The 13,113-nt window shown below is 47.5% G+C and overlaps 2 protein-coding genes across 10 annotated transcripts in view; one reads left to right on the top strand and one right to left on the bottom strand.

Annotated features, from left to right (window-relative positions):
* Positions 1 to 4,231, bottom strand: part of KCNMA1 (potassium calcium-activated channel subfamily M alpha 1) — a 904,559-nt gene extending 900,328 nt beyond the window's left edge. For all 9 annotated transcript variants that reach the window (XM_072636209.1, XM_072636218.1, XM_072636155.1 and 6 more), the window contains exon 1: positions 3,604 to 4,231. In XM_072636209.1, coding sequence (XP_072492310.1) covers positions 3,604 to 3,954 — 351 coding nt within the window. In that variant the 5' untranslated portion in view covers positions 3,955 to 4,231. The remainder of the gene's footprint in view (positions 1 to 3,603) is intronic.
* LOC140514032 (uncharacterized) lies at positions 3,963 to 9,293 on the top strand. The gene is made up of 3 exons (XM_072624034.1): positions 3,963 to 4,061; positions 4,148 to 5,173; positions 6,300 to 9,293. The coding sequence occupies exons 1-2, from the start codon at positions 3,963 to 3,965 to the stop codon at positions 4,985 to 4,987; spliced, it is 939 nt and encodes a 312-aa protein (XP_072480135.1). The 3' UTR covers positions 4,988 to 5,173; positions 6,300 to 9,293.
* The last annotated feature ends 3,820 nt before the right edge of the window (positions 9,294 to 13,113 follow it).

Here is a 13,113-nt window from a genome sequence, read left to right as displayed (position 1 = left end):
ATCTGAAGTTGGCCCCCTTTCTAACCAGCCAGCTCTGTAATTGTCTTTCCTAACAATTCCATTCCGTGTAGAAACTCCCAGAATAGGAAAGAGGTTATGTTAAGTCAGTTATTAAGTGTAGCCAACTACTAAGGACTCTTGCACACACATGGTAGTTCTCAATATCGAGTAAAGAAACACCTGATGAATTCTTAGAACACCTGATAGAGACTGCCTGCCTGGCCCCATTTCAGGAAGCACGTCTTCCCTTGAAATGTCTATCCATTACCTAATTTTAAGAATTACATTAGTGTTTTTCAACCCACAGGGTGCAAATAATGTAGAAACTATGTTTTTATAACTAGCAACAGTAAAAGCAACAATAAGAAAAACCCGAAACCTATTTCATTAATTTAAAAGATGATTGATAATAATCAAAGTGTCTTAGGCTTTATAAGGAGATGTCATTTACCAAATCACTCATTCTACACAGGAGTACATATGCAGTGAGCATGGGGGAAAGAGTGTTGGATCTGTTTTTACTTACTAGCTGTATGACCCTGGACAAGTCACTTAAGGTTTCTCAACCTCATTTTCTTAAGGGATAAAACTGTATAATAATAGCACCTGCCCCACAGGGTTTTTATGGAGATCAAATTAAATAATGAAAATAAAGTACTTTGGAAAACCATTAAATGTCAGTTATCATCATCATCATTTTCTGAGATATTCTTTTTTCCTCACCCTTAAAGGGCAATCTCTGAATCTCCCTGAAGGATGAGAGGCTGGCAGAACTGATGATTCTTTAGGGAGGTGGAGAGGGATGTAGGAATAAGTAGGCTTTATGAACAGCATTTTATTGACAGGGGTGGGGTTATAGTTCTTCAAATTCAAAGTTGGCAATGTAAGGAAGTAGATATCAAGCCCATATTCCAAGACTTTCCTTTCCTAAAATGCCCCTTACACCTCCCAAGGACCAAAATTTTTCTTCAGTTTTAACCCTTTCCCCCAAAGAAGAAAAATGATAAGCTAACTAGCACAAGTTCACCAGCGACATCTTCGGACAAAGGGAAGTTGAGAGAGAAGAGTCGGGCCTTTTGATCCCCCTCTTATTTCCAATACACCAGTATTTTCCAAAACAAAAACACACCACCACTAAACACAGCTGAGCATCTCCACCCTACACGATGTATAATTAATGTGTGAGAGAGAGACAGAAACAGAGAGATGGGGGAGAGGGAGAGAGAGCAAGGAGAGAAGGGAGGAGAGGAAGAAAGAGAGATTTGGAGGGAGGGGGAGAGAGAGGGGGGGGAGAGGGAGAGAGAGAGAGAGAGAGAGAGAGAGAGAGAGAGAGGAAGGGAGGGAGAGACAGAGAGAGAGACAGAGACAGAGACAGAGAGAGAGACAGAGAGAGAGATAGAGAGAGAGAGACAGAGAGAGACAGAGAGAGACAGAGAGAGACAGAGAGAGACAGAGAGAGAGAGAGACAGAGAGAGAGAGAGACAGAGAGAGAGAGACAGAGAGAGAAAGAGAGAGAGAGAGACAGAGAGAGACAGAGAGACAGAGAGAGAGAGACAGAGAGAGAGAGACAGAGACAGAGACAGAGAGAGACAGAGAGAGAGAGACAGAGACAGAGAGAGAGAGAGAGAGAGAGAGAGAGAGACACAGAGAGACAGACAGAGAGAGAGAGAGAGAGAATTTCAACACCTTTACTTCGAGATCACTGTAGAAAACCCCAAGTTTCCCTGTTCAGCTCCAGCTGCCACAAGTTATTGCTCTCTATGAAGTTTAAAAGTTTCTTGGATGAACTTAGCAGCAGGAGCTATGGAGATTGGGGACAGAGACCTGTGTCTTTGTGACGCTTTTGAAGAGTCCTTACACCTCCCCCCGCCAATATCCTTGAATTTCTGTTAAGACTTGCTCTTTGCTTCCTCCCAATAAGGGGAATGCCCAAACAACCTTCTCGATCTCCCTCACCCCATCCCACCCAGGCACCGTTTTTTATTCGATTTTTTTTTTCTCCAGCAGTTTCCTTTCAAAAACTGTCACCATTCCTCCAGCACCAGTGGGTGTCACGGAGGGGGGGAGGAGGCCAAGGAACGCCGCATGGAGACAGGCCAGGCAAGCAGGCAGCCTAGCAACCATACATCGCAAGGTGTGTGTGTGTGTGTGTGTGTGTCTGTGTCTGTGTGTGTCTGTGTGTGTCTGTGTGTGTCTGTGTGTGTCTGTGTGTGTGTGTCTGCCTATCGGCGGGTGTTCCTGTGCTAGGAATAACAATCCTACATTTTTGCAGGTGTCATCCTAAAAAACGCCAAGAGGAAAGCTCTTCACGCTGACTGCTGCTGCCGGCCTTGGCGGATTCTCACTACCAACCGTGACCTTCCCTGGCTCCCAAGTTCTTGACCCCAGGCGGTGATGGGGCAGCAGAGAGTTAGGGACCCTCTCCAGGAGTGAAGGGTGGCGGAAGAATTAGCTGGTTGGGAGACCATTAATACAGTATCCTTGGGATGGGGGTAGAGAGTGGAAACAGGTGACTAATTAGCCTGAGGATCTGACATTGCACCTCCTTCTCTCACCTTCCCTTCTCCCCCCACCCCCGCAAGTCACCTTAAGCCCCAGTGACTGGTGAGCTTCTCCCCTTTCTTGTCTTCCCCTTTTCCTCCCTACAGAGGAGACACCGGTAAATAATCCCAGTGAGTGGTGGGTTACCCCCACCACCACCATCGCCACCTCAATTTTCACGCTGTCTCTCCGGGCTCAGCTGTCTGGGGTCATGTTGTTCCTCCAAGCCTCCACCTCTCCTGCCCCAGTACTGGATTTTCCCTTTCTGCCAGATCGTTCCGATCTCATTTTTCCAAGCAATTTCCAAAGCCTGCTCTTGTGACTTTTCTCCTCTGTCCCTGAAGACCCTGTCTTAACAAGCACAGCCCGTCAAACAAGCTCCTTCCCTTCCCTTCGCCGGTGCTGCGAGGATGCGACTCTCTCTACCCAACCGTAGCGAATCGAGGAGCGCTCTCCCCTAAGCCTGCCAGGGGAAAGCCCAGGAGAGAGGGCACTACCCGCAGCTGCCGCGAGTGACCCTCCAATAAACAAGTGAACCGGGAGGGCAGTTCTCTTCGCCCAGGCAGCCCAAACCCGCCGCACTGGGGGGTGGAGGGGACTTCTGAGTCCTGGAGAGCGCACGCCGAAGGCAAAGATAGCAGAAAGCAACACAGCCACGCTCTAAATTCTATCCCGCAAAAGCCCAGGATCCCCCAACGAGAAGGGGATAGACGGGATATATAGAGGAGGGAAGGAAGGAATCGATGGAAAAAGGGAGGAACAGGAATAGGAGAGGAAAAAGGAGGAAGGAAAAGAGGAGAAAAAGCAAAAGGGGGAATGGAGGAGAACTAAGGAAAAGCGAAAGAAGACGGTATAAATAAGGCAAAGGGGTGAAAAAGAGCAAGGAACGAGAGGAGGCAGAAGACAAGAGGAGGGAAGCGAGAGGTAAAGCGAAGCAGGTGCTGGAAAGGAAAGAGCAGGTGAAGGAGGCGCGGGGAGAAGCCCCGGCCAGGGGAGAGTAGGCAGGGGCACCCGGACAAGGGGGTCGCCCCGGAGCCGCTGGGGGACCCGGGGGCGCGTTACCTTGCTCTTGCCCCCGCAGTGGCAGCAGACTGTCCACAGGTACTTGAGCGTCCGCCAGAGCAAGATGATGAAAAGGCCCCCGAAAAAAGTCACCATGGAGGAGGCCAGGAAAGCCCACCACATGCGCTGGCCGCGGCTGTCGCACGGCACCTCCATGGTCACCGGGATGATAAGCGCATCCATCTTGGGCTCGTGGACCGAGGAAGAGGACGAGGACGAGGAGGAAGAAGAAGAGGAGGAGGACGCGTCTAGGCTGAGATGGTTCGCGTGGATATTGCTACTCATTCTAAGACTGCTGCCGCCTCCGCCGCCGCCGCCGCCGCCGCCGCCGCCGCCGCCACCATTTGCCATAACTAGCAATGGGCAGGAGGCGCAGGGGCTCCGGGGAGCTCCTCCCGCCGCCAGCGCCACCCCAAACACCCATCCACAGCCATATTGCTATCGCTGCTGCCTCTGCTGTGGCTGCTGCTGCTGCTGCTGCTGCTGCTGCGGCCGGGCGAGGGGGGGTGGGGGAAGGGGGCGAGGGAGGGGCGCTGCGAGGGAGGGCGCGGGGACGAGCAGCGGGCGGCCAGCGGGCAGCGGCTGGCCGGCCGGGTGCCGCCTGGGAGCGGCTAGGGCTGCGGCTCCGGCCCGGCCCGAAGGGGGATGGAGCGCGCCGCCTCAGGCCCCCGCCCCCGGGCTAGCTCGCGCGCACCGCTGGGTGGGGGCCCCCGGCCCCCGTGCGCCCCTGCTCGGAGGCTGTGCTGGAGGTCCCGCAGCCCCGGGCCGGCCTCTGCGCTGCTGCGCGCCCGCCCTCCGGGCCCGGCTGCCCCTGCGCTCCGGCTGCCCGGCTGCCTCGCCCCCTCGCCTCCTGCCTCTCGCAGCTAATGAGCTGTTGTTATTATTATTAGTCTCGAACTTGTTAATAATATATAATCAGCCCCCCTCCTCCTCTTTCCCCTCCCTCCCCCTCCCTGGCCGCCCTCCCCCGGGGCCCAGCCCCCGCCTCCCCCGCCGCCGCCGCCGCGCCTCCCCCTCTCTGGGGCTCTTCTCCTCGCCCCTCGCCTCCGGCCTCTCGCCTCGCCTCTGGTCCCTCGCCCGGCAGGCAGCAGTCTCCGCGGCGGGTTCAGCACACGCTCCGCTCCTCGGCCGCCCCGGCTGCCTCCTAGGCCATCCTCTCGGGGGTCCCCTGGGGTCGCCGCCGCCGCGGCTCCTCTTCCTCTCCCTGGGCTTCCTCCTCCAACTCCACCGCAGCAGCAGCCAGTGCTCACGCCTGGCACCTCGTCGGGCCGCTCTCCTCCTCCTCCTCCTCTTCCTCCTCCGCCGCCTCCAGCAGCAGCAGCAGCAGAAGCAGCAGAAGCAGCAGCCGCAGCTACTGAAGCGGGCGCGGGCTGAGCCCGACTGAGGAGAGGAGGAGGGGAAGCAAGCAGAGGGGGGGAGGAAAGAGGCTCTGGTTCCACGGCCCGGGCTGGGGAGGGGGCGCCCAACCTGTACCCATCCTCATCCGGAGGCCCCTTGAGGACCTCGTCAAGCCGGATAGGCGGGAGACCAACCTAACACCGGGGCCCGGGGCGACGAGCCTCTCTCCAAGGTACTGCGCCCCCACCCCACTGCGGCCCCGAGTCCACCTAAGCCAAATACCCTTGGGTACTTGGGACCAGACAGGGAGAGGGAGAAGAGAAGAAGTAAATTGTGAGGCATGGGCTAAGTGTTATAGGATCCTCAAGCTGAGGAGATAAAGAAAACCTCAAGAAGGGTACCCCCCCATAGAGTAATACAGTTCAGGCAACAGAACTAGAGATGCCTGCCCCCCCCAATCCCACCCCAAAGCAAGCATTCCCTCCATGGACACATGAGCTGCACTTTGGCACCACAAGTCAATGTAGGACTGGGCTCTGAGGGACTGAACCTAGTGTGGAGGTTGAAGGGACCGACGGAGTGAGAAAAACCAGAGGCAACATCAAGTGGTTTTCTCTGCCTTTCTTCCCCTTATTAAATGATTAGAAACGTGGATGAGGGCTGCCTCTCCATGAAGGGTTTGGCTTCCTCTCAATGGATACTATTCCCCTAAAAAGAAGGTAAACTGCTCCTAGGAACTTCCATACTTAGAAGATAATTTACTACTGAACACTGGCTAAAGGCTAGAGGGTAAGAGAGTAGGAGAATTTTATGGATCTGGTGATCTTGTTGGGCAGCCAAGGGAGACCATAGTGGCACAGTAAAAAGACCACTGGTTTCAGAAACCACTGACCATGGTTTGAATGCTTTGTTTGCCATTTACTATCTCTGTGACCTTGGACAAGTAAGTTATTTGACCTTTCTGTGCCTCAGTTTCTTCATTTATAAAATGAGTGTTCCTTCTACCCCTAAATCTATGCTCCCTATGATCAGACCTATTGAAAAATGTGAACCCCCAAGTCTGTTTGAAATATCATGAATTTGCTTCCCACCTACCTAATGGATTCTCACCCCTCAAAAGCCTCTGGTTTCCTCTGTCCAAAGTCAGCATGTTATTGGATTCATTTATAGAACCCTCTTAATGGGCAGGGTTTGGGCTGATTCATACTGTCTGCCCCATAGCCTTAAGCTTCATCACTTCCCCAGACTCCAAGAGCAGAGCTGGAGCCAGGACTGTATGGAATTCTCCCAATGAACAGGGAGATCCCTATTTCAAAAAATATATGTGGTCATCTAACTCCTTTTCCTTCATCTCTCAGGCTGTAGTCTGGAGAAAGCAGAAGCAGCTAGATGGTCCAGTGGACAGAGCACCAGGCCTGGAGTCACAAAGACCCATCTTCCCAAGTTCCAATCTTGCCTCTGACATTTACTAACTGTGTGATCCTGAGAAAGTCACTTAACCATGCCTGCCTCAGTTCCTCTTCAGTTAAATGAGCTGGAGAAGACAGTAGCAAACCGCTCCAGTATCTTTGTCAAGACGACTCCAAATGGAGTCACAGAATTGGACGTAACTGAACTGGTTTGGATATAGGAGAGGAGGGTGGGATGGGGTAGGCCCTGCGGGCTACATCTATGCTTAACTTTCTAACATAGTTTGGTGTCTCATCTCCACACCAACTTACTGAGAAAAGAGACAGTCCTGAGGTGGCATGATTATAATCAATCCCTAATCAATCTTGCTTCAACTAAGCACTTCCTCTGTCCCGTGTCCCTTTGGGACCTTGTCCACTCACAGACCCAGTTTTTCCTTATATTCCCAAACACAAGATCTTACAGAGCTAATTAAGAGAAAGAGAATTTCTCCTCCCCTCAATGCCCAGAGTGGTTTCCCAAAAGTTTCCAGCTCATTAATTTAAGCCTAATTAGACTGATCAGGCTCCTTTCATCTTTTCTGGGTAGAAACCTGCTTACTGAGTTAGGGCTAAGGTTGGTTTTCCTAACAGTAGAGTCTATGGGGTTGAGTTTTTATTTAATATCTTCTTACTCTGTATGGTTAAGCAAGCCGCCATAAGACAATGAAAAATAAAAAAAAAGAGGGTTAGTGGGTAAGGAGGGCAGCTAGTTGGTACAGTGGATAGAGTACTGGGTCTAGAATCCAGAAGACCTGAGTTCAAATCTGACCTTAGACACTTACTATCTGTGTGACTATGAACAAGTCAACCCTGTTGGCCTCAGTTTCTTTATCTGTAAAAAGAGGTAGAGATGGAAATGGCAAACCAATCCAGTATCTTTACCAAGAAAACCTTAAAAGACAAAATTAAAAACTGAACTTCAAAAAAATAGTAGGTTAGAGCAATGAATTGTCCTGTTTAGATTCTTTTTAAAATTCATTGAAATTAATGCATATTTTAAATGCTTTTCATAGTTTAATTCACAGCCAGAACTAATTCTCCCATTTGAAAAGTAGCAAGAACCACCACTGAAGGACAAGATAGGGAATGGAGAGAAGAACAAAATTAAATAGAGCCCACAGAGTGAAAGAAGTAACAGTTTAGGAAAATTTGTCCTGTGGGCAAAAGAGATGTAAGAGAAACAAAAACACCTTTCTTCAAAGAGGAGAGCTGCTTAGAAAAACTCACCCTCAACAGCTCTTGCCTCATGCAAGTGGCTTCTCTAAGTTGACATACCATGGACAGGACTCGCTCTTAAAATGTCTCTGTAACACAGAACCTGTGTGTTGGAAGGGACCTCAGTTTCTACCTGAATAAGAATCACTTCTACAACAAGTGGGCAGCTTGAGGATTTCATTGGGAGAAGGACTGGTGTAGCCCCTTCCACTTGGATAGTTCTAACTGTTGGGAAGTTTGAAAGGATTTTTTTGGGACCATATGGTGTAGAAATCCTGTCTCTCTCCAGCTTCCATCCATTGTTCCTACCTCTGCATTCTATGACCAAATGGAACAAATCTAATCCTACTTCCATATGGTAACCCTTCAAACGTTTGAAGGAGACTATTTCTCTTTCCTCCTCACACCTTAGTTGTCATTTTTCCCATGAAAAGGATCCATGCACTACACAGTCTTGACTTGTGGCTGGAGGCTGAAACGAAGTGTTGCATATATGAGGGGGGACAAACCTTGCAGCAACCAAGCTAATTTATTTAGCATGCTTCTCAAAGGCTGTTCTTTGAAAACAACCTTAGCTGTTATGTTTCAGGACACAAGAAGGAGCACTGAAGATATTTCTTAACTTGACTCCAAGATTTTAAAATCTTTATTTTAAAAAAATACACACAAGACTTAAACACCGGTGAAAGTGATCAGCTTCTTCATACTGATACATGGTAACCCCAAAATAAACTGCCACATTTCCCAGTGGTCAGCTAATGGAAGCATGGTCAAACCAATGAAAGGGAAAAAATTCCAGGGACAGAGAACATTCTTTCACAAGAACACCCATCAGCTTGAATCTGGTCCATAGAAAGAGGAGAGTTCTTAGTGGCCAACATGTTTTCAGTAGCAGACAAAGCTCTAGGTTCACAGGTCTCTAGAATCCTGATGGAGGCTTCTCTAGTATAAGTAGTTTAGGAGATTCCAGGTCACAGCCTCAGGGTTAGCCCCAAATACATACACATGGAAAATTGCTTATCTCTCCTTCTGTGGAAGGTTGAGAGAACCCCAATCACCCTCCTTCCCCCGATCTCCTTATCACCACTATCTTAATTGCTCTGAGCTTTTAAACAAGCTCTCAGATGTCATCCAGCTCCCTAATTCAGTCAGGAAGGAGCTAGATTAGTTGCCAAGTGTCTCACTGAGTATTAGCATACGTTTTAAAGTTGCTACAATTCCCAAAGATTTCACCAATGCCCTGACTGACTTAATGTACATACTGGGCAAAAGGGAACCATCATCCAAGACTTATGGCCGCATAGTTCCTTCCATTATCACCCTCTGCTCCCTTCCCATGGGATAAAGGAAACAAGGCTGGATTTGGATCAGAAGAGACCAAGGTTCAGATTTTACTTCTGACAGTGACTGACAGTATGACCTTGGGCAGCATATTAAAGTTGAAAGGATGCTGGACTTGGACTCAGGAAGATCAAATCCTGCCTTTGACACTTCTAAGTTATGTGATTATGGACAAGTCACTTAGCCGTTCTGGGCTTCAGTTTCCTCACCTGTAAAATGGGCACAATAATACCTGTAGCACTTCCCTCACAAGATTGTCACGAGAAGAGCAAAAAGTGGCCCATTTACTTTTGTCTTTTGTAGCCCCTGTACCTAGCATGTAGTTGGAGTTTAATAAATGCTTGTTGGCTGATTAATTAATGAAATAAAACTTTTATGATTCAATATATAAGTATCCACTACTATTTTATTACTACCCCACAAGCTTCTTTGCTCATTGCCACACCTAGCCAGTTACATGAACAGGCCCTGACTTCTATGGGTTTATAATTTAATAGGAGACATTTCATAGTTTTTGTTACGGATGTATATCCTGGATACTCTCTATCACCCACAAATAGGCCCTTCTGAAAAGATAAACACAGAACTATGACAATCTTGTTGACCACTGCTTCCTCTTGAAATCACTTTGTATCTCTGTGTGTGTGTGTGTGTGTGTGTGTGTGTGTGTTTTAAGTGGCCTGTGGTAGACTATATGTTCCTTGAAGTGAGTACTGATTTACACTTCTGTACCCCTGGGTCAGAATACATGGTAGGCATTTAATAAGTGTTTGTCAAACTGCCTAACACCACTATGAATGTAATCAAGCTACCAAACCAATTCCTAAAAGACAAGTATGTGAGTTCCCCATCACTAGGGGTCTTTAAGCAGAAATTGAAAGATTATTTGCCATGTGGTAAAGATAATGCATGTCCCAGATGGGAAATGGATTATATGACTTCAGAGGTCCCTCAGATTCCCATTTTCCCTCTGTCTAAAGCCTCAGGGACAGTAACAAGGGACAGCCAGCGTACCCCAAGATTGAAGCCTTGGGGTAGAGGGGGAGGCACTGTACCAGCACCACGTATGCATTGTTTCTGCATTGCCACTCTAGAAAAGGAGCAACAGGTGAGAGTTGAGCAGAATCCCCAACCTCTCTGCCCCTCCCATCTCCTAGCATGAGCAGGAGTGAGTGACTAAGGCCATATACCCCTGGCCTTTGCCCAGCAACAACATCCTTTGGAGACTATTTTTCATCTACCACCCACTACTACCCTATGACTAACAACTTCCCACTACCTGTTTACCTCCTTGTCCTTTTACTAATCAATACTGGCCACGTAGGAGAAAATTGTCCCCAGTCTCCACCTTTTCTTCTCTCATACTAATCCTCCTCAACCCATGTCTCCCTCGAACCCTGTCCACTTGTTGCATTCTGCTCTCTGGAATACCCATTCTATAGTGAATAAACTCCCCTTTGTTATGTACCTCTTTCACTCTCCCTCCAGCCACTAGTCTTTACTCCTTTGAAGTTCATAGAGACAAAATTTTCCACCCAGTCCAAATTATAGTGATTTCTCATATACCAGGCCTCAGGTGACTTTCCATCCTTTCTCAAAAAATTCAACACTGAACACTATAGTATCCTCCTCAACTCCTGTCCTTAAGCCAGGTATGTCAATATCCATGTTGATGAAACTCTTCCCAAAAATTTCTCAGCATCCTTAAATCCCATGACCTTTATTCCACTTCAGTCGCACATAGGTCATACATTAGATCTTGCCATTTTCCACAAGTGTTCTACTTTCCTCTACCTAACAGAAACTTTTTATCGTTCTCTCTCTCCCTATGCTTCACCTCTCATACACCATTTCTTCACCCTAATTAGGATCATCAGTTCCTCCCACTCCTTGGTACTTTCTCTGGCCATTGTCAGCTCTGCTCTGACTCCTTTTCATTGTTCATTAATCTTGAGCCTACGGTTAGCCAGTTCTATGTACTGCACGGTCCAACTTCCTCCATTTTCAAATCCCTTGCCCCTTTCTTCCATTACCATTCATCCTGTGCCAAAACTAAGCCTAGGATTATTCTTTCCTTCGGCATCCTTTGCTGCTGAATGGAGGTGGAAGAGGTCACACAATTGTGTTAAATGGGGATATTATCCATACATCTTATCCAGCTTCAAATGGTCCCTCACTGTAGCAAGGCAATCCTTTTATTCCTCCCTAATTATTGGTTGCCTATGTCATTCCTCATGAAAGCTTTCCAAAACTTCTCTTCTTTCTTAGTGGGAATATCCACTAAGGATGAGTATTCCCCTAGGCTCTGTCATATACCTTCTACTCATCTCCCTCTATTTTCTCTCTCACTGACCTCATCAGGTTCCAAACGTTTAATTCTCAGGTCTATGCTCATAACTCCTACTCCAACATCTACATAGACAGTCCCAGTTTCTCCCCAAGCTCCAGTCCCATATCACCAATTTTGGATATTTGAATCAAATATCCCAAAGATGCCTCAATCTCAACACTGACGAAATAATTCATTTTCCCTTCCCTAAACCCGACCTTCTTGCAAACTTTTCTCTTTCATCATCCATCATTCTTTTGGTCTCTGAGTTGCATGGCCTTGGCATTTTCTGCAGCTGCTCACTCTCTGTCTCTCCATATATCCAATCAGTTAACAAACCTTGACTCTTCTAACCTCCACAAAACTCTCTCATCCCTTCTCTTTACTCAGCCAGCTACTACTACCTTCATTATCTTTTCCATTATAACCTCCTAATTGGTTTCTCTACCCTAAGAATCTTCCCCACTTCAGTCTATCCCACATCCTATTGCCAAAGTGATTTTCCTTAAGTGAAGAGATGACCATTTCACTCCTTGCTCAATAAACTCCAGTTGCTTCATATTGCCTGTAGAATCAAATATAAACTCTTCTGGTTCACTTTTAAAGCCCTACACAATCTGGCCCCAACCTATCCTTCTAGCCTCATTCAACATTATCCCCCTCCCTTCTCCTGAGCTCTTCCAGCCAACCAGACTGGTCACTCGAACAGAGTGTGCTACTCTCTCATTTTTGTGTCTTTGCACTTTCTGTTTTCCATGCCTGAAATGCATTCCTTCCTCACCTCTCCTCATAGAATACCTCTCTTTCTTCAAGGATGCAGATCAAGTGCTACTTTTTATATGAAGTCTTCCCTGGTTCACCCTCCCCACTGCCAGTGCCCTCCTTCTCTGCCTCGTATTTGTCCACTTTGTATTTAATTGTCTTTATGTTTATTCTGTATATGTCTATCAATATATACATACAGGTGTGTAGATCCTTGTGTTCTCCCATTAGAATATAAGATCCTTGAGGATAGGGACTGTTTCACCTTTGTCTTTTTATTCCCAGTGCCTGGGAGAAGATCATGCACATAGTAGTAACTTAATAAATTTATTAATTGATTGATGATTGGTTAAATCATCATTGATCCAATCATTTACCATCCCAGATCTGGAGCTCTACTCTCAGGGAGGGAAAGTCGTCTGTAAGTCACTGAAATGTCACTGGTTTACAATGCCTTCAATTACCACAAAAGATTGGCTACCTCACAGTGGGAGGGGAGTTGTCCCCTCCCCATACTAATGATTTTATAGGAGGAATCATGAGTTATTATGACCAAAGAATTCATTCCCTTGTGGTTAACTTCTGATAAATTTCATTAGACTGGTCTTCAGACAACAGACATAGTCTTTAGCCCTTTCCAACATGGCAGGGATTTGCCAGAAGTGGTCCCTGGGTTCAATGGACATTGGAGAGATGCAGGTCAATTCCACTCTTTCCTTCCAAGCATCTCTTGGTCATTAGAGCCAGGGAAGAGCTCCAGACATAGCTCTGCATGGCACAATGGGGAAAAAAGCCAGTAGTTAAGGAGTCAGATGACCTATGCTTACACCCACAGGCAGTATGGTAATAGTAGATAAAGAATTAGCCTGGGAGACAGGAAGATCTAAGTTCAGATCACACTACCTGTGAGACCTTGGGCAATTCACCTGTCCTTCCATTCCTTTGGCATAATCTTTGAGAAACCTTCATCACCTCCACAAGCTGCAGAGAAAGGACAATACTAGATTCCCATCACATTATGGTGTGTCTGGTGCCTGAACAAAGAGGACTACTGTACCCAGAAATTAAAATATC

The sequence above is a fragment of the Notamacropus eugenii genome, chromosome 1 (genome assembly GCF_028372415.1).
Source record: "Notamacropus eugenii isolate mMacEug1 chromosome 1, mMacEug1.pri_v2, whole genome shotgun sequence".
In the NCBI taxonomy this organism is placed as follows: Eukaryota; Metazoa; Chordata; class Mammalia; order Diprotodontia; family Macropodidae; genus Notamacropus; species Notamacropus eugenii.
Note: the sequence above shows the minus strand (reverse complement) of the source record. Positions and strands in the feature narration are given on the sequence as shown.

What these genes read in the sequence shown, in the direction of transcription:
- LOC140514032 (XM_072624034.1), top strand. Translation starts at nt 3,963, where the DNA reads ATGGGCAGGAGGCGCAGGGGCTCCGGGGAGCTCCTCCCGCCGCCAGCG. An exon ending in CTATCGCTGCTGCCTCTGCT is followed by an intron (nt 4,062 to 4,147) that starts GTGGCTGCTGCT and finishes GCTGCGAGGGAG; the next exon opens with GGCGCGGGGACGAGCAGCGG.